A 22,436-nucleotide genomic window follows, 5' to 3' on the forward strand; every position below is an offset into this window, starting at 1 on the left:
CTTTAACGAATGGCACTGTTCAAGCGTATGAACAATGACGAATGAAGTAAGACGATGAAGTAAAACAGTGAATGAATGTGTTTTAAAGGAATAGGGTAACGAATGTGAATTTGGTAACGAACGTGTGAACAGTTTAGCGAATGAGTGGTTAAAACGATTACAACAACCCTTTTAACCATTTAACGAATGAGTTTAAGTGATAACGAATGAACTCAAGAAATTAACTATAAGGCACAGATCCCCGTGCCCTACATTGGGTGTTGGATTTACTTATAAATACAATTCTAAACATCAGAGTGACGGAATATAAAAACATCAACCATTCATTACATGAAGCTTTAAATCTTGTCTTAACATCGTTCAAATTTGTCTTTGAAAAAAAAAACATAACATCATAATATTCTTCTCAATATGTCAGCTTCTTCAGTCCAATGCCATGTGTCTCCCTCAAGCCAGCTACCTCATCCTATTTGCCTTCGTGCATACTAAAAGCCAGCTACGCTGAGTAAGTTCTAGTTAATCAGGCAACGTACATTACATTCACGAACTTACTTATACGTACCCGAAGATACATATTACATACATTGCCTGCTTATATTTCATTCATACATACCTTCATACATTCATACCTTTATACATTCATGCTTACATTCTTTCATACTTTCTTACCTTCATGCTTTAGCATACTAATTCATACGTAATTGTTTCTACGTTTTAAAGAGCATTTCGCCACACTTCCTCGGATATTATTAGGCTCCGGTTCCCTTCTGCCTCAAACATTATTAGGGTCGGGTTCCCTTCTATCTCGAATATTATTAGGGTCCGCTTCCCTTATGCCTCAGACATTATTAGGATATGGTCCCCTCCTATTCGTACCATACAACCATACATACTTTACTTATTTTTTTGTTATATATTTATATACATATTCATACACATCCACTTACATACTTTAACTTTTTCTATATCATTCATAAACATTCATATAGTATACAGTTACCACTTAAGGTAAGTCTATTTACTAAACACATAGAAGTATGCGCACAGCCCCGAAAACATAACATAAAAAGGGGCTAGAAACTCACCCGGATCCTGTTTCTTTCGGAATTGATTGTAACACCTTTCTTCTGCTGGGCACGGCTAGCTGTTTAATAATTGCATGTATCAATTAACTACTTCTAACCCAATCATACTTCTAGTTAGTGAAGTCCTTAACGAACGGGGGTCCGGAGGTAGCGCCACTGGTAGTAGGGTTCTAGGGGTGGCAGCCCCTAGCAAGGTACAAGGGGCAGAGCCCCTGGTAGGGGTCGAGCTGCCAGGTTAGCTTAGAAAAATTTTATTTTCGTTAATAAGCCTTTATTAAAATTCATCAAAAAAACGAATCAAATTGAGTTATACAAACCATTCGGATCGCATATGAAACCAATCTCATGGATGCAATCCAATCGCATCGCATGGAGCCAATCCAATCGCATTTCATAGGGCAAACCAATCGCATCCCATGGAACAATCTAATCACATCGCATGGAGAAAACCAATTGCATTGCATGGAGCAATCCAATCACATCGCATAGAGCAAACCAATCGCATCACATGGATCAATCCAATCGCATCGCATGGAGAAAACTAATCGCATCGCATGAAGCAATCCAATCGCATCGCATGGAGCAATCCAATCGCATCGCATACCAAACGAATTGCATCACATTTCTTTAAATGGATCGCATCGCATGTCTATGTGGTGCGATTCTGCTTTGTGCGATCCAATTCGTTGTTTTCTTCGTTTACCATTCTTTTACCCATTTTGTCCTTTAACCACTCCTTATGCCCCCGTTTTACCATTCTAATGAGTTTTTGGTCGTAACAACTTTGTCTACTTGGTCTTGCATGGCCCGAACGTTACTTGTTCGTCCCAAATCACCACCGTTAACTCATGGTTCATCAAGTTTTGTTTTTCTTGCATCTTACAGCCCAATGTACTACCATACCGAGTTTCATGGCAAACCGACCTCAAATACTTAACCTTTTTAACCAAAACATACCTTATTAGGTTCGGTTTTGCCTCGGGTCCGATTTAGTATGTGAAGAGGTGTTCTTGTTGTTTGATGGTGCTTAAACACGAAATCTGTCTTTCTTTAGCTCGGATTCGGATCCGGATTTGAAGGAGAGTGTTTGTGTGTGTTCTTGAGTGTGTATGGAGATAAGGTAATGGAAGAATGAGGTTTTAGGAGGTTCATGGGGTTTATATAAGAAGCCCATGGACCTTATGGCCCATAACCATTCCCTAACCCATATCCAAGTCCATACCCAACTTATTATTATTCAACATAATTAAACAATAACACACCATTATATCAACAAAATTCCTTTATTTATTATTAACAAAAGTAGGATGTTACATTAACGAATGAGTTCATCATCTTCAAGTTTCTAGATTTAAACTCAATCCAAACCTTTCAAAACCAATCCAAATTACACTTAATCTACTCGCAAACCAAATCCGAACCTAAACGAACCAATCCAAACTCTCAAATCGTCCAAATTCCGTTAAATTTTGACTCAAAAGTCAAACTCGATACATTTAAACATGACCAGTTCCCGCGAAACATAAACACCTATTAACACCAAATCAATACTATTAAACGAGAACAAATGATCAATAAACTACTCCGAACAATCCTAGACCTAATTCAGTCTCAATCATCATCATTATAACATTCAATTGATTAATTCTAAGTTCTGAATAGTTCGATTACCAATCCGTACAATCCTTATATAGTTAGGTCTTAAATATTTGATCAATTGAATCTAAAACTGGTCTAAAATGTATTCAATCAGGCATTGGGCTCTGATACCACTTGAATGAACATGGTTCTCGATTATGTTATGAATAAATCTAGTCTATTGATATGAATACGTTTAGAACAATGAATTACGTTAAGTGTGTGCTGAGAGAGTAATTCGGCAGAGTAACAGTAGGATTGCTTAAAGAAAATTAACTTCGTTATAATTTACATAGATACAGGTGTCACACCCCAACCTAAGGCGGATATGCCGAGGCGTGATCCGATTGCTCACAACTTGAAGATACTATCATTGAACATGAGTGACAATATCTAATTAATTATTTTATTCAAAGTATACACACACTACTCAAATACAACAAACAATTTAAAATACACAATATTAGCTTAAATAAAGATTAACTTGATTATATCCTAAAGTCTAGTCTACATGTCCAAACTTCAATCTTCAATACAAGCAACTTGCATATGCGTAGAAAATGGAGTTTTGTCAACATAAAGTTGAGTGAGAATATCACCAGTTTTAACACAACAATATAAATAAGCATAACGTGATAAATGCGGTAAACATAATCAAACCATAAACAAGTATTTAGACCGTTGCCAAGCGAATAGAGCGTTGGTCACCAGCAGGAACACCCGCTATGCGATTGATTGAATATTAATCCCAATATATGATTGATTGAATGGTAACACAAGTAAGCAAGTAGCACGTATGTTTGATTAAGTCACTCACAATAACATGTACGCATTTGTTTGAATGTGTATATATATATATAGTATGAAATACGGATACGTACACATATGTCCCCAAAACATTTAGAAAAGTTGTAAAATAGGGGAATGATAAACTCACCTTAGATTAATGACAAACGAATGTAAATAAGATTAAGCGAGCTTAATGAATAAACGAGTCGTCCACTACACGTCAAACGATATATACGATTCAGAATATGAGATTTTGTATTATGATAATATAAATAAATAAAAACTCGTTGCCGCTGGAATCAACCCAAACGGACGTTTAGAACTCAAGTTATGTTTGTTTTAAGATTTAAGCGAGCTGGTACCGACCAGAATCCGAACAGCGAGTCGGAAGTCGAGTTTTGGTTAGTAGCCTTAAAATTACGTTACGAGAATAAAAGTCTTCTGGACCGAACGTTGAATCCAATCAGAAGTATGCAAAAACGTAAAGTCAAACTTGTTGACTGTTTTGCCCTTTAACAGGTTTAAGCGAATTGACCAGTCAACACCCTTCAACCACAGAAATTGATTGAAGGTTATTGACTAGGGAATATATATGAACGATTCCTATGTTTACAACTTACCCGGAAAGTGAAGGAATAAAGAGATATGACGAGTCAACGGTCCACACGCATGCAAAGTCAAACGAACAAGCTTGCATCTTTAACAATAAATCAAAAACCGAAGAAGATGATGAAGGTTGGAGGTAGGTGACGGCTGGAGGGTCTCTCTAGGGTTAGGATAAAGGTTTGTGGCAAAGAATTATGATGTGTTTATATAGAAATTACAAATACGAACTATATTTAGTAAATTCACTCGTTTAGGAAACCGAATATGCATTTAATGATTAAATCAATGAAATAAGTTGTAGATTTCGTTCATGATAAGTATTTTAGAGTATGGACTTGTGTATTTAGTTAATATCCTTTTCTTGGACCTTAATTCAGTCGATTTATGCCTAAAATAAGCGATTTGGTTGCTAAAAACAAATTAGGAAACAAAATAAGCAATTTAATGAGAAAATCTAGTACAGTAACTAACAAAATTTGGCTTAGACACCAAGAAAACGAAATTGGACCAGCTATAACATTTCTTGGAGTTTAAGTTCCGTTAATTTAATCAAAAATAAGAAAGAATTAACAAAACTAGTCCATGTAGTTCCCGAAAATGCGATTTTTATTCGTTTTAAGGGATTTTAAAATTTCTAAGGATTATTTGGCATGGTTGAAAGTTATGGAATTATAAAATAAGTTAAACCAACTTAAATACAAATTTTAATTAGTTCAAAATATCCGAATTACATTCTCGAATCGCTTTAAACAAATACGAAAAATCCGAGATGTTACCACGGGGGTATATATAGACGACGAGACATTTGTGTCTCATATTAGGCAGACCTAACAAATGAGCCTCTCATTCGTCTCTATACGTTAAATCATTCGTTAACATCGTAAATACGTTATAAAAGCCAAGATCTGGTCGCAATAGGATACATTAATACATATAAGTTAATCATGGAGAGAATTCGGCATGGTAATATTACATTAATACATTAAGCCAAAACTCACATACATTATGAACAAGATCTGCCTATTTATAGGCCCAGCACTCATTTGCTAAACATCACTAATGAAAGGGCTGATCCCGTTAACGAATGAGCTTTCATTCGTTATAAATAACCTCATTCATTAAGCAAGTTAACGAGTAAGCTCCCATTCGCTAAAGACGCTTAGTGAATAGGCATTACTTTAACGAATGAGCAACTTAGCTAAAAAATGGACCTCATTTTCTATACAATCCATAGCGAATGGGCCATTTTACAATAAAGATAAAGACTAAACTACCCTTAACCTATTCGATCAGGTGTGAACAACAAATCATGCACTAACAGGCTTCCCCTTTTCCGTAGCTGTCGAATACTTTAACACTGAATACGTTAACGTTGAATACTTTAACTACGAATAATTTAACTTCGAATACGTTAACATTGAATACTTTAACGACAAATACTTTAACGTCGAACACGTTAACATCGAATATGTTAACATTGAATACTTTAACTGCAAACCATCAGTCGCCATACTTTAACTCCCCCTTGACTGATGATTCTCGGGCTTGTGTAGAAAAACAAAACTCTAAGTCTTGTAAGCAAACCAACAACTCGGAGCTTCTCGTATCAGATCTCCCCTTCAAGTAAGCAACTCCAGGTGATCATCCCGATCATCCAACTGACATATGATAAGGTACAATCTTTCAACAATTAGCAACAAATCATCGACTATCCGTCAGCACCGATAAAGCAAAAAATATCTTTACATTTGACCTAGTCACATATCTTTATGAACAACCCTATTATTCAGAATCTTTCACTTCGGTTTTCCCTCTCTTGATGACGTTCCTCCCAAAATATCAACTATCTAAGCTCTTCAACATCCCATTTGCTTGGATGCACTACTGTTTTGGGCATATGATTCAGAGATCCACCCTCCATTAGTCAATCATGAACGATCTGATTCTTCAATCCAATGATAACACTCGTATTGCATTCTTCAACAAGATCAACCCATTCAAGAATTTTCCCCTTCAACAGAAGTAATCCGCCGAGTACTCGTAGCCAACATTGTCAAGATCAAAGTCCTTCAAAAGAAGTAAACGGACAGACACTCGTATCCCACATAATCAGGTTTCAGTTTCGAACGAATCAATCAGCAATCAAAGAGCAATTGCAATCTTGAACTCAGTCAAACTTTGCTTCAAAACCGTATATTACCACCCGAATTGTAGTAATTTTTCAAGAAACCCTTGCAATATGGGAAGATACCAATCAAATAAATTCCTTGAAATTTTCATCTCCCCCTTTTCTTAACAAAATCGACAAGGTCTTGAACAATATTCATCAATAAACTCCTCTTTAACTTAATCGTATTCTCCCCATCGGCCAGTAGCAACGCGTAAAAAGTCAGCCAATAAAATATGTCGCCAAAAGTTTTAAGAAGAATGCCTCACTTATTAGGAATATTTCAGAAAATTTTCATTAAGAAAATTTTTCCAAAATACTCTCTTCTTTTTATTTTCCCGGAGACACCCGTCTTCCATGTGGTACGTATTCACCCCCTCATTCGCTAAAAGCATATCCTCATACGTTAAATTGTGTCCTCATTCGTTACAATTGAAAGAATGGATCTCATTCGTTATAAATATCCTCATTCATTAAACCAATTATTGAATGTAATCAACATTCGTTAGAATTAACCCTCATTCGCTACCCATTGAGCAAATAGGGTCTCATATATTAAACACCCTCATTCGTTAGAACAGTAAACGAATGAGGTCTCAGTCGTTAAGAATTCCACATTCGTTGAACTTGTTAACGAATGTCCTCATACGTTAAGAGCCCGCAACGAATGAACAACAATAAATTAACGAATGTGTTGTTGATATAGTTACTGTAGAACCATAAAGCGATTTCGCTGGAAAATATAATTATGGTGCCCGGAAAACGGTTTTCATCGCCAGAAAACTTCAAATCTTCATCAGATCTTCAAGTTAGCATTCCAGATCTTCAACGAAGCTTCGAAGATACATTATGAACTTGATTCAATCATCAATACTAGCAAAATCACCTTGATTCACCATTAAATCAATTCAAACAGTAATTGTGGCAGTCAATGGTGATTTGAACGAATTAACCATCAAATCTGAATAATTAATCCTCCAAAATACATTACAAAGATTCAGATTTCATCCATGAACATGATTCTAACATCAATTCGATCATTCATTCACTGAATCTTCCAAACTCCGATCAAACAATACATTAACTCGAAGAACACAAATTGACATATCACGATCAACCGTCTGCTCTTATACTAATTATAAATACGTTGTACCAGCCAAGATCTGGTCGCAATAGGATATATCAATGATAAATTAGCGTTGAGAGATTTCAGCATGGTAACGTTACATTAATACATTAAGCTAAAACTCACATACATTATGAACAAGATCTGCCTATTTATAGGCCCAGCCCTCATTCGTAAAACATCACTAACGAATGGGCTGATCCGTTAATGAATGAGCTCTCATTCATTATAAATAACCTCATTCGTTAAACAGGTTAACGAATGAGCTCCCATTCACTAAAGACGCTTAGCGAATGGGCATTACTTTAACGAATGAGCGGCTTAGCCTAATGAATGGACCTCATTTGCTATACAATCCATAGCGAATGGGCCATTTTACAATAAAGATAAAGACTAAACTACCCCTAAGCTATTTGATCAGCTGCGGACAACAAATCATGCACTAACAAACATCCATTTCCAAATGACACTACATACGTTAACCTCTTATTCGTTAAACATCCTTAACGAATAAGCTTCATAAGTTATACTCATTCGTTAACATTCCCTAACGAATGAGTGACAAAAGACACGACTCATTCTTTTATATCCCCTCATGAATGAGCCGCTTACATTAATGACCAAAATAACCTTATCATTAAACTATTCCCAAAATACATTAACACAATCGCGGCAAATAAAACAAAACGTACAACTAAATTAGTGGTTCTTACATTGTGAAGGAAACCGCAAGCGATTAGCTGCGCTTAGGTGCCCACCAGGTGGAAATGACCCGCAATAAATGAAATATTCTTAGAACACCTATATCTAGCCAAGAGGGTTTGTTGAGGTTTTATCATTGGATCACAATAGTTGGTTTTGGCGGGCAGCGGGTCGCTGACGGGATTCCCGGGTTTCCAGTGTTGTCATTTTCATCTTCAGTATAAGTGTAAAACGTTGCGGAGGGACGGTGAAGGCTCAAGTTGACTGATCAGCGAATAACAATTTAACAAATAATAAGTAATTTAGTATTTTGTTTTCAATAACATGTATGTGCAAGTTAAAGCCTCTAACTATATGGCAACTGGCTAGTTAGAACATTACTAGTTTGGATTTTGGAATGGACAATATCATAAATTCAAATGCTAGCAACTCTAGGGTATATAATTACATTGCATACTCTTCCTTGAGTATTAAATACAGTGCTTCGTTTTCTCAATGATTCTATCCAACGCATACGAGCCCCGAAACATAATATCATAAATACCTACCTACCTCCATCTCTTATCGTATGTATAGTCCAATGCACTCGGGCAGAAGTTTCTACAAGTTCCATTAGTTACAAACGCCCTGGAAACATAGTAACACGTCGTATAGAGTTCGAGAAGAAAAAAATTCTATTAAATATGATTTTAGAAACTATAGTACTAAAAATAAAATATAATATGATTCAAATATAATGATTTAGAACAATGGTAAGCATTTAAATGCACCTTAGAAAAATTTTGACTATTTACGATTTGAACTAGATTTGTAAACAAATTGCACCTTCCATTCGGCAGAAAGTTCGTTTATGTTTGTTTATTCAATAAACAAACGTACACGAACAACATTTTTGTTCATTTGGCTAACCGAACACACATGAACAGTTGTCTCATTCATTCATTTTTGTTCGTGAACGTTCGTTTATGTCTGTTAGTTGATGTCTGTTTAGGTTTGCTTGTGTATATATTCACATTATTCATTTACGTCCTTTAAAATTTGGTGTTTAAATTTATGACAATAAAATATCACCCATTACAATTTAGTCTAGTTTTAATAATTTTTTAGCCTCAACAGTTATCTATGTTCAGTTATGTGCATTCGTTTATAATTGTTTACATTTATAAACCATTCGCTTATACTGTTAGTGAACGAACATAAACGAACACGAACAAGAAAACCATGTTAGTTTAATTGCCCATGTTCAGTCGTTCGGTTAAACTTAAACGTACAAATGAACATGAACATGCCCCATTCGTGTTCGTTCGGTTTGTTTATAGACATTATAAAAAATATGACCTGAATTGGCCCATTTCCACGTAAATGGACTAAAATAGCCACCTATAAATGGGTCAAATTACAACCCGTTTTCATGCAAATGAATTAGAAAAATATAAAAACCTTTTGTGTGACTTCTCCTTTTTGTTCTTGTTCTTGTGCTTGTTCTTCTTCTGATTTGGGTGGGAAAATTCCATTGACTATTGAACGAATGGAATTGTATGATTTTGTCTCGTTGCTTCGGTTTACAGCCACCTCTCCCTATTATAAAAATACTTAATTTAACAAACTAACTAAAACCCTTAATTATTATCAGTAAATAGTTAATTAATTTGTACCTTAGGATTAATGATGAATATTCTTCCCTTTGGTATTCCCACCTTAAGGTAGCTAAACTCATCAGTGTCTCGGTTTCCAAAACCTGCATAAAACGGGTTCCAATCGGCTGGAAAACACACCCTGATATCCTGTAAATTTTAGAAAAATTCAGCTAAAATCAGACGGTTGAAATGTGTCGGTTTTAGACTCAAAACTGAACCAAAAACTGAAAATTCGGTCTTGAGTTTTTTAACCACCGTTTTGTTTCAGTTTTTTTCTGTTTTTGGTTTTTACAACGGGTTCGATTTGGTTTCAGTCTTTTTGGGTTTACCACTTGGGCCTAAATCTTTTGAGTCGAAAATAAAATGGCCCAAAATAATGATTTTCGGCCTAAATTTATTGTTAACTAATTATTAATTACACATTTGAACCTAAAATTTTTGGGCTATACCATATTCAAATTTCTTATAAATTACTTATAATTGATTTTTTCAGTTTTTGGTTACAGCAAAACCAAAAGCAAGCCCAAGATCATTATTGTTAAGCATAAACCTCCTAATTCTGTTATTCAAAGATTTAGACTTCCATTGTAATAATATTGTTCATCTGATTATAATTAACACATTAGTAATTAATAAAATTAACAAAAAACTTAGTGGGCCGACCCAACCAGGTCCATGCTAAACCTGGCCCATTTTAACACGAATCTGTTACCCAATCAACCCGTCTTGCCATCTCGTGTGTGTGTGTGTGTGTGTGTGTGTGTGAAAAGCTAACAGTCTAAGAGCTAACCTCCAAGCAAGCGATCTTGAACTCGTGAGGTGCTCTTCGGATAACTGCCAAAATCAAGAATAAACTCTAAGACTCTGTTTTGACTTTAAAAAGTCAAACCTCGTTTAATTCACATTCATAATCAACAAAAAAGGTAAAGCATGTTCTAATTCCAACCAATGCTTACATAGTAATAAATATCTAGGGGAAAGTTAACGTACAAATTAAATTAGCGTGCTAACTTCAAGTAGTGTAATTATATTTACAACTAGGGTAATTGTGTAATTACACTATGTTGTAATTACACTACACTATAATTACACTATGTTGTATATATAACTACATTTCTTGATTCTCACAGTTCGCACGTTAATTTAATTTGTATTTGATCCAAACTCTAAATATATATATCCATCTTTTTTACCAAAGTAATTAACTAACATTAATTTTGAAGTCAAAGAAGAACTCATATGACTTGCTATAGTCAATGTTTGACTTTGTTGTTTACCTTCTCGAAACAGTGATGGAAAAAGCCCATCGGGAGAAATAACAACCGGGCCTTCGGGTAGGGTCTTTCCGTCTTGCTTGAGGTTGATTAAGAACTGTCGGGTGACATCTGCTTGAGAAATTGACCGAGCACTAAGAAATAGAAGTTGATATCCGTTTTCCTACGACATAAAATAAACACAATGAAACCATAATGTCTCGAATAGGGGTGTAAATGAGCTAAGCCACCCATGAGCTGCTCGAGATCAGCTCACTAAAAGCTCGAACCGAACCAAGCTTAATTGAGCCTGAGCCTAAAAATGAGCTTGTTTAATAACCGAGCCCTAGCTTCAAATAATGAGCTCGAGTAGGCTCGCAAGGCTAAACTCCTATTATTTGTATAAGTTTATATAATATATTAAATATATATTTATATAACAATAATTATTATACATATAAATTTGCAATAAAAAATATCTATTTTTTTAACAGCAAATTTCTTTTAGTTCTTGTTGTCTGTGGAACTTGAGCCCAAGACCTCCCTCTTCCAACTCAGGCGTTTGAAGGCCTTGCCTTTGCCAATGGACCACCACCCCATTGGTAAAAAAGTATCTAAATAATACATATTATGTTGTATACAAAAAATAAAACCACAGATTTATATAAAAATAATTACAATGTATAAAAATATTTAATGAATTATATACAAGTCAGCCGGAAACATGCTCGAGTTTGAAAAACTACTCATGAGCCGAGCTCAAGCTTTAGAAATAGAGCTCGAAACGAGCCGAGCTCTAGCCCCAGTAAGTTAAACAAGCCGAGCTCAAACTTAAACAAGCTCGGGCTAGGCTCGTATACTCCCTCTTGAAGGTGGAGGTGGGAGACGGGTGATGGTCAAATCTAGTTTTTGGTATCGCTTGAACGGGTCGGGTCAAGTTGACCCAAAACACCTTTTTTTGCAAACTTTCAAGCTTTTCTATAGAAGTGTGTAGGGATTTGATAATATATAAATTTCTGATTATAATGATTTAGAATGTCAGATGTCTTATGTGTTAAAATACACTTTTGTTGACTTTCAACCTATTTGACCCATTTTGACCCGATTCTTCTTAAGCCAACTCCGAATTGCCCAGTAAAATAGTATATCTGACTATTAGTCAAAATTCAAAAATATACTTGATAAAGAAACAACAGCAGCAATTTTATTTTTGTAATGATTATTATGAACATATATTTAATAGGAGTAAATATATATATATGCAAACCTTAATAGCCGAAAAGAGATTTGTTACACCAATATGTGACCAGTCTTTTCCCATTAAAGGCATGAATTGTCCTAAAACATCTGATCTGTAAAAAACAAGATCAAAATGATATCATATAAGGAGATTTTTGGTTCCTCTTTAAATAAAAAAATAAAGCCACGAAAACACAATTTGAACCTAACATGAAATTCACGGGTTTGGATTTAGTCTACGTAAATGGGTTTGGGTAAGTTTGAAGTTGACCCGTTTATTTTAATAGTTTTTTAAGCACATGTGGTTTGTGTCATAACCTAATCTGATCAGGTATACTATGCAAACATTCATAAGAGAAAAGAGAAACCAGCACATGCTTTTATAGTTTTAAATGTAATTTATTATATACATTTGTACTTTTTGATGTAAAATTTGTCATTTTTAAGTATTAATATGCAAGAAAATAAAATTCTTTAAAACATGCCTTATTTATGTCAACAAGCAAATAGGTCTGTCGTGTATGGTTTCATGTCTAACATGATTTTAGGGTTCGTATCATGTGAGTATGCAAAATAAAATATAAAATATAAAACTCAAAAGTGATACGGGCCTCAACCCACAAATATGTGTGTTGTGTTCGTTCGTATCGTATTAATATGCAAAATAAAAAAAAATCGGGTTAAACGGGCCGTGTTAGTGTCAACCAGCGAATAAGTGAGTCATGCTTGGATTCACGTGCCTGACATGATTCTTAGTTTCATATCGGGTTAATATGCAAAATAAAAAAATAATCAGGTTAAACGGATCGAGTTTGTCTCAGCCCGCGAATATGTGTGTCATGTCATGTTGAATTCGTCTTGTCAACCAGCCAACCCACGTACACAACCCGTTTACCACCTCTATGTAGAACAAAATGGCATACTTACCATTATTCAAACCTAATTTGAGAAAGACCGCTGCTTTTAATCATAACAAGGCTAAAGAATTCATGCATCTAACTATTATTTAATATCTTTGTCATAAAATGTAGAGTTAGTTACACTGATGGTCCCTGTGGCTTGGCTTGGGTACTAAGTACTAACTTCGTAAAGTTGCATGTTTGGGGTTTGTGGTATTAATCTTGACACGAGTTTGGGTAGGCTTGGGTACTAACATTGTAAGACCAAACCCAATCATCATCATCATCATCATCATCATCATCATCATCATCATCATCATCGTACTCAGTATATCCCACCAATAGCAAAGCTATAGTAAGATCTGAGGAGGGTAAGATGTAGACAGCCTGACCTCTACCCTGTAGGAATATAGAGGCTGCTTCCGGTGAGACCCCCGGCTCGAAAGTAGTTTTGTATCAAGCCTTAGACATAAGGCACATAACACTCAGCCATTGGCACACCGGCCGATTGGTGCATTTACCCTTGTCTTTCAGCTATCAACGCCACCACATGATGCCTGATTAACCTTCCGCCACTTTTAACGTTATTTTCACGAGATTAGTAAAATAAGACCAAACCCAATGCTAGCTAAAAATCCTTACAAATATTTTTGCCACATCACTACATTTACCATTTATTTTAACTTTCTCTCTCTTCATTAACTTCTTTACACTCACAAAAACTTTCTCTTTCCATCCTTAGCCAAGTGCAAAGCACTTTCTTTCTCTTGTCTCTCTCTTCCAAATCACCATTCACTCACCAAATGCTTGCTAAATGCAGTGCATTGGTGATGGTCTAAGGTTGCAAGTTTGGGGTTCGTGGTATTAATTCTGACATGAGTTTGGGTATTAACACCAACTTTTGTTAGGTTTTTTGTTAAGTATAAATATAATGACCAAAATGCCCCTGGGAGCCACATTGTACTATCTTATCATAAAGCATAATCTTACTTGGTGATTGTTCCATCAACATCCGAGATCACGATGCGCGTATCTGACCTCCACAAGAATATTCTTGCATCAACCTGAATGGCATCTGCATACTATGAACACATAACACGCACAACCCACAGAAAACACATTCAAAATACACCTAATGATAGGCCTGTAAACGAGCCAAGCGTTGAGTGAACCGTTCATGAACCATTCAGCTGGAAGTTCGTTTATTTAATAAACGAACGAACATGAACAAAGATTTATGTTCATTTAGTTAAAAGAACGAACATGAGCGCATGTCCAGTTGCTCATTTATGTTCGTGAAAGTTCATTTTATGTTCGTTAGTTTAGGTTTGTTTAAGTTTGTTAGTTTGCATTCGTTTATATATTCATTCAAATTTCCTAGGCTTGTTACAGTTAGTCTAGTGTTTAAGATATTAAAATATCACCCACTCACTTTTAATTGGTGTGTGTTCTTTTTATGCCATTTGCCTTCGTTACATTGGTGAACCGTTCGATTATACAATTAAATGAACGAACATGAAGAAAACAATGCTCGTTTAATTGTTAGTGTTCAATTGTTTGTTCTGTTAAAGTAAAAACAAACGAACATGAGCATGCCTCGTTTGGGTTTGTTCGGTTCCTTTACAAGCCTGCCTAACGACAAAACAATAGCAAGATTATAAACCTGTTGATTCCCGAGAACTGCGGTTGAAAACTTGAAGGTTACCGTGTTTTTACCCTCGTTAAGATTCAAAGACTGTAATTCTTCAGGTGTCGGTGTGACCCCTTTAAAATAATGAATCTTTTTTGGCTTTGGTAAGTTGTCTTTTTCACTACCCGCTTCTGACCCGTTATCAAGGTCGAGATCTTTTTTACCCGCCGGTTCTTTTTGAGACAGTCTTCGACTTTTTGATTTCCCAAAGGGCCAAAGACTCCAGCTTTTACCAGTGTCATCAACCATGTTTGGTGTATCACCTGAAATAAGTGAAAAATAGAGGGTGGGGAGGGTCAAAATAGTAAATTTGTGTGCAGGCCAAATCGAGTCGGGTCAGGTCGGCTTGATGAGGCAATGTTTTCTTTGTCCATTTTTCTTAGGAGTGTAAACGAGCCAATCCAATCGTAAGCGACATGAGATCGGCTCAAATCAAGACCGAGCTTCACTTATCTGGATCCGGCTGGTTCGCGAGCCAAAATGGACCTATTATTTTTATAAATTTTATTCCTTATATTATATTAAATATATATATATATATATATTTATATTTATATATAACAATTATTATAATAAAATTATGATAAGCATAACTAAAAAATATGCAGTAATTGTTATATATATGCATGCAAATAAATATTCAATATACTGAACCAAAAATATAAAAATAATAGGCGGAGACAACTCGAGCCCAATATGTGAAGCTCACGCTTGGCTTGTTTATTATTTATTAGTTAATTTATATACATTTATAAAAAATTATATATATATATACAACACAATTACTACATACAAAGTTATGATAAAAATAACTAAATGATATGTATTATAATATATATGAAAAGTATAACTAAAATATATGTACAAAATCATTATAAATGTATATATATAAATTAATAAATAACAAACCAGTAGAGTGCCAGCCAGGCTTGAGCTTGAAAAATTGCACACCAGCCAAGCTTGGCATTAAATAGAGCTAAATATGAGCCGAGCTCAGCTCGTTTATACCCATATATATTTTTTTTAATAATAAGATAATCTATTTTAAATAAAATGATATATGAAACTGTAACCATTTGAATACACCTAAAGTGACATTTGGTTCTCCTCTTAGCTAATTTTTTACATGTAACCCATTATCAACAAAACACAACCCAAAAGGCCCATCTCCTTATAAGCAGCGCAGAAAATTTAACTCTCGTATGATCACACCCACAAATTAATAATCCATCACTTGAATATATAAAATCATATCATTTGACATAAAAAAACCATTCTTACCATTCTTCGACAACGGTTGGTCAAACCCGTATTTGATGATCCGTGTGGCATCTTTTCGAAGCATGTCCCAATATGAAGAATCAAATCCATTAAAATCACACAAAACATTTGGCAGTGATTTAGTATGTGGTAAATTTTGTCCTTCCATAAGTTTATAACTTCTAATTATATCACTATCACTTGGAAACTTTCTAAGACTCCCCTTAATAATATCCCGATCAAATATACATGGAGATCGATCCGACCCAAGACTTCTTTCATCCACATCCTTGAACGCGACCCGTTGTAGTTGACCGTTTGAGTTCTCATCTTGAACATTTTCTTTTCGAGCAGATGAAACTTTTGCGCAACTTGGTTCTTTGTTTAAACCACTGTTTCCCAAATTACCCTCACTAGTTTCACAAATCACCACCTTGCCATCAATATCATTATCATCATTCGGCTTATGTACAAAATGATCAGTATCATTATCATCATTTGGCTTATGTACAATATGATCAGTATCATTATCATCATTTGGCTTATGTACAATATGATCAGTATCATTATCATCATTTGGCTTATGTACAATATGATCAGTATCATTATCATCATTCGGTTTATGTACAAAGTGTTCTTCATGTAAAACCAAACTGGACTCTAGTTTTCCACTCATAACCTCCCCGTCGTACTTATCATGTTCCTTCAAATTCGTCGACCACTTTCTTTCCAAAAGCTCGGCTGCAATCTCAGCAGACTTACCATCTTCATGTGACAAATGATCATCATTAACACCTGTTCTTTCAAGAGTAAACCCTAAAGTTCTAGAAAACGATTCGCCATTGTGGGAAATAAGCGAATGACACTTACCGAAATCACAATCGTGGCCTTTTGATTCAGGAGCAAGACCTTCCCTTAGAAAATAAGCCTCCCCTTTCGGGTTCAAATACATATGAAAACCGGCCGCAACGCCATTAACATTAATGTCTACAACCCTCTCTTTGACCTTCAAAACTCCTTGAAACTTACCGAATCTAACGTACCAAGGAGACGATTTCAAGGTGCCATCTTGTTGTTGGACGACGATTATGTCTATGGCCCCACCGAAGGGGTGAAAGGGGCCGGAGACCGTGGAAACCCCCCGGGTTATATAACTACCTAACCTCCCTACGGCATACATCCTATTCCTCTAAAATTACATCACCAATTTGAAGGTGATGATTGAAACAGAAAAAGGAAAACTAAAAACCCTGTAATGAATTAATAAAATTTAAATTGGGGTGCATGTAGATAACCTGTTCGACGAAATGCCTGAACGAGGAAAATCAAATTCTCAAATTTCTGTGAAGTTTTGTCAAGTGGGTATTTGTTATTATTATGATTGGTTGATGGATTTTGAGGAGAAGAATATATATTATACGGCCTCCACCTCCCCTGTGTGTTTGGTCTCCAAGGAGAAAATGCGAAATGGGGAAGAAGGATTCAGCGGTGTTGTTGTTTTGGTGAAATTGTGAAAAGATGGAGAGTATATGTAGAAATTAGTTTATGGAGGTTCAGGTTACGTGGAGGTGGATTTTTCCATTCCATGCTTCCTTCTTATGTTTTCTTTTCGTAACTGAATCCATCACCCGGCATTTTCTTTTATGTTATCAAAAAAACTGATATATTAATTGATTTTAATGTGTAAAATTGGTTCTATTCGGGTTTTTGTTTCACCTTCTTGTTATGGGATGTTTGGTAAGTGCTGAATCAGTAAAATGTTTGAATGATTAAGAGCTCTAATCCAGTAAGTGCTGAACCAGCAAGTGTTGCTTGGTTGGACATATGAATGATTGTGCAGAAAGATTATTTTCCCCTCTAAACTATTTCATGCCGAATAAAATAAATACGAAAACAAATTTTTATTATAACCAACCAAAATACATCTTAAAACAAACTTTCATTATAACTAACCAAAACAAACTTGTCCCATGATCAGTATGTCTGTAGTGTGCCCACTACGAATCATATATATAAGAATCCAGACACATGTGTATTTTAGCCTAAGTTTCTAATACTACCTTGTATCAATACGTTTTAGAGGATTTGAACCAACTCTCGTATCAATACTTTTCTAACTCTTTAAATATAGACAAATATTCATAATTTTAAAAGATTATATTTTTTAAAAAAGGTATAAGCATTTACACAAAAAGGGTTGAGCGTATTCACCTTCTGATGAGTTGTTTAACTAGCAATTTCTCTGTATTTGATGAACGATTACCTCGGACGTATACTTCGAGAATAATAGTTTAATAATTTATCTAGATTGAATGATCTAGCTCCAGACCTTTAGTCCGATTTATATCTTTAAATCTTGATAAAACATTTCTTTTGATATAAAAGTCATTTTTATTCAAAACCAGTGTTGTATCTGGCTCGTTACACCGGGGTAGTAGGTAAAGCCTTAACGTTGAAACCGGATGTTGGTAAAATCGGAGCGTTACATCGGTAAGTTGACGTGAATTCAGTCAGTATCATTTACGTTTGTTATGGTATAGACACCATTGGTAAAACCTTGGCATTAAACCAAAAAAAATATATTCGTCAAATTAACATATAAAAAATAAATTATTTAAAATGATGTTTGTTTGGTCGGTAAACCTGGACGGTGGTAAAACCCAAGCGTTGTCGGTCCTGGGCATTAAGGCGGTAACTTGACACACCTTCGGCCGGTTTCGGCTACATTTGTTACAGTACTGGAGCTAAAAAAGGGGGGAAATATAAAAATTGAGTGGACCAATGGAGTGGTGTCGATCGGTAAACTCGGGTGTTGGGCGTTTGGGCGGTAAATCTATGCGAATTTGGTTGGTTTACGTCACGTCAGCTACGTTATCAGAATTAAAACAAACAAAAAAATTATCGTTCAGTCGGCTTCTGTTATGTTCGTTACGACAAAACAAAAAATTAACAAACAAAATGCTATTGACAAGTAAGATGCCGCCAAATGGTCCAATGGCAGCTTAGCGGCACCAAACTTGTTATTTATATATTCTTTTGATATAAAAGTCATTTTTATTCAAGATGATTACTTTAGTTCGTATAACGTTTGGTGTGGCATGCTTTAACCTAATAGGTTCGAACACCCTCATCACGCTCTCCAGGAAAGTAAACGGGGTCCCGTGGTTAATTGAGATTTATACGAATTATTTTCCTTAGACAAAAAACTTGACTGCCAGTATTTTCACCATTCCAGTTACTACATGCCCGCTAAGCTTTTCTATTTAATTATTTATAAATACCTTTTATATAAAAAAAAATTAATGTTTCTTCTTTTAGAAGAAAGTCAATTGACAATAACCTTTGTATGTAAAACTTATATTTCTTAATAATAACGAAATGTTTATTTTGTAAACCTTTATATATAAAAATCTTAAATATATCAACAAACTTTTCAAGGTTTAGGCTATACACTCGATTAGAATCTAAGCTATGAATTGAAATATCTTAAACTTAATTCTTACCTTAAAAATGGGTATAAGGACGAACGATAAGTACTTCGACTATACATGGGGCGTCGGGGTATGAAATGCTGAAACTTTAGAGTGGCGTCGGGACTCCAACTTGGTGGCACAAACTTCGAGAAAGTGAGAGTGGTTTGGTGTTTGGGATGCCACAAGTAAGCAGTCCATGACCGCTATTTATAGTCGTTTCTTACACCCCAGGTCGGATCGTCGATCGCCACCATTTGACATGTCTCGTACTTAATGATGAGTTGTGTCATAAGGTATTGACATGCGACATTAATAATGATTAGCCATCTGCCACATCTCACTTTGTGAGGATACGTGTCGGTATGCGTTAACACGTGTCGTTCTATCCGATGAGTCATAAGACATGTGTTGTTCCATCCAATAAGTCATAAGACACGAGTCACTTCCATATAATTTTAACTAAATAACTAACTAGTCTTTCAATTTTCTAAGCTGTCAAAATTGATATGAAAGTTTTCGAAAAGTTACACTACGTACATAAAACAAAATTGTGACTTATTTATGTATGTTTAGTTTAAAGTGGTTTAACTTTTTATGGGGCTAACATTTAAGTTTACATGAAATGAAAAAAAAAATCAATTCCAACTCTTGTCATTGTAGTTTGACGAAAACTGTCATTTTCACTCGATAGTTAAATGTTTTCAACGATACAATATAGTTTGCATTTCTTGTCATTTGAGTCCACACGCTTAACACATTTACTGTTTCAGTAACCTACACAATATATTTTCTTATTCTAAATGAATTCCAAAATTTAGAAAATATTATACGAAAGAAAGGGTGAGATGGGACATAAATAAGATTTATAAGTTTGAATAGAATATTCATATTAAAAGTAGCTAGGGGTTTTCTTTAGTGTATATCTCGAATATACCAACCAGCATAGCATCAGATCTTTCTTGTCACTCAACCTGGTTGGTACTCTTTCTCTTTCACACACACTAACACAGTTGATGCAACATGAGTTTGACTTGATTTGAGAATTTCATATATAAGTAACCCTTTCATTTCTTGACGATGCAGTAAAGCTTCCCAAGGTTAGGATTTGAACTTAATTTGATCGATTGAAACCAGGTATATACGATCCAGACAGACCACTCTTGTTTCGAATCATTCAGTTGCCTGCTTATTTATTTCCCCCAATTTGACAAATTAAAAGTGCAATAAATACTACGGTAGTTGAAAATGTGTTGGTTAATCCTGAAACGACTTATCCAGAAAGTTTATTGAAAGTATTTTATTTAGTATGGTTAGAATACTAAGATTTAGTTATATGCTTTCTTGTTTGGAAGTTGTTTATTTAGTATAGATTACAGGGTTATGGTCATTGTAGATTTGTCAATAAAGTAAAGACAGAGTGTGAGATCAAAAATATGTGTTTTTAGGTTACACTACATAAACCACGTTGTCTTATTTACACATTGTCTTTTACTTGTGATTCGTGTGCTGTACAAGTTAATCTGTTTCTATTTGGTCCAAGCCCTAGGCAGCAATAGTTTGTAGTTAAATTCTTATGCTATAATTGCTATTCGTGGTTCATCATTTTACTTTCAGCTAAAAACCATTTTGACTTTGTTGACCAACTCACAGAAATACATTCTTCCAAGTTCATGCAATCACACGATGGCGGAATACGAGAGCAGTCACCATAACTACACGATACCAAAAGAAACCGCCCTACAAGCACTAAACACCATCATCCAACTCCATTTCGAAAAAACGCTAGAGAAAAAACGAGCTGTTGACCAACAAAAAAAGGAACTTTGGAAGCTTTTCCAATATTTTTTCCTCTTTTTAGCCCTTGTATTTGCAGCCGAGGTCCAATCACCACGGCTCCAATGCCGCCACTGTTGGGTCCCTATCGGTCTTCTCACCCTTGCCCACCTCATATTCTATGTGTCGGTGGCTCAGACCCTTCGGTGCATCAATGGGTTCAAGTACCAGAGACGGTGCCACAAGTTGACACTTGGGTTAGCCACCGAGCGGCTCAGGCAGATCCGGATGAGAATGAGCAGTGTGGCGGTCGGTGGTGAAGATGCTGTTAGGGATGATTATGAGATTCATTATCAAGAACCACCAGATGCTTATTTTGGGAAGTTTAAGAGGAACTGGGCTTTGCATTTTGGGTTCTTGATTATGATTTATATGTTTATGGTGTCTTCTTCTGTTGTGGTGTTGTGTTTTTGAGATTTTGTACTAAAAGAACATTGAAGGTTTGTGATTTAGTTTAATCAATCCTGTCATGATTTGTTGTCCTATTGTTGTTTTGGCTGTTCAAGCGCCGAGCCAAACTGAACCATGGCAGCTCAAGCTCGAACTTAAATGATCGCTTGGGTCGTACGAATATTGATATATAAAAGATAAAAGATAATACTTTACATATATTTAATTCAAAATTTAGAAACAAAAGAATTTGTAACAATACATGTGTTTATTTTATTAAATCAAGAGGCATGTAATATATTTCTTTTCATGTTATTTTTCTGTTATTGCTGTTATTATTGTTGTTACTATTACTATTAGACTATGTGTTATAGGGGCGGGGGGCTTTATTGAGAAAAAGTGTTGCCACGTAGGCGACGCATAGACATATTTTTTTTCGCTCATGAGTACCTAAAATGGATGGAAGACTCATCGCTATGGGGGGGCGCGGAAGGGGGGGAAGGGGTGCGGAAGGGGGGAAACACCATGGCGGGGCGCGGTGAGGTGGGGCGCGGAGGGGGGAAGGGTGGAGGGGACGATGGGCGCGGTGAGGGGTGAGGTGAGGGGCCTACTACCAATGGCTAACTTTTTTGACCATTTAAAAAAAAAT

General features: G+C 35.5%; 2 protein-coding genes across 2 annotated transcripts; one reads left to right on the plus strand and one right to left on the minus strand.

Moving 5' to 3' along the window:
* Window positions 1-9,535: 9,535 nt before the first annotated feature.
* Window positions 9,536-17,271, minus strand: LOC143571232 (phosphatidate phosphatase PAH2-like). The gene is made up of 9 exons (XM_077056717.1): window positions 16,681-17,271; window positions 16,113-16,554; window positions 14,805-15,094; window positions 14,132-14,205; window positions 12,271-12,355; window positions 11,028-11,187; window positions 10,541-10,584; window positions 9,769-9,897; window positions 9,536-9,691 (listed from the first exon to the last, which is right to left on the minus strand). The coding sequence occupies exons 1-9, from the start codon at window positions 17,269-17,271 to the stop codon at window positions 9,536-9,538; spliced, it is 1,971 nt and encodes a 656-aa protein (XP_076912832.1).
* Window positions 17,272-21,192: 3,921 nt separating this feature from the next.
* LOC143571224 (uncharacterized) lies at window positions 21,193-21,834 on the plus strand. The gene has a single exon (XM_077056710.1). The coding sequence runs from the start codon at window positions 21,248-21,250 to the stop codon at window positions 21,809-21,811; it is 564 nt and encodes a 187-aa protein (XP_076912825.1). The 5' UTR covers window positions 21,193-21,247; the 3' UTR covers window positions 21,812-21,834.
* Window positions 21,835-22,436: the final 602 nt, after the last annotated feature.

This window comes from Bidens hawaiensis, unplaced genomic scaffold (assembly GCF_021521415.1).
Source record: "Bidens hawaiensis isolate Kalapana, Puna unplaced genomic scaffold, B.hawaiensis_p1.1 tig00025236_1, whole genome shotgun sequence".
Lineage (NCBI taxonomy): Eukaryota > Viridiplantae > Streptophyta > Magnoliopsida > Asterales > Asteraceae > Bidens > Bidens hawaiensis.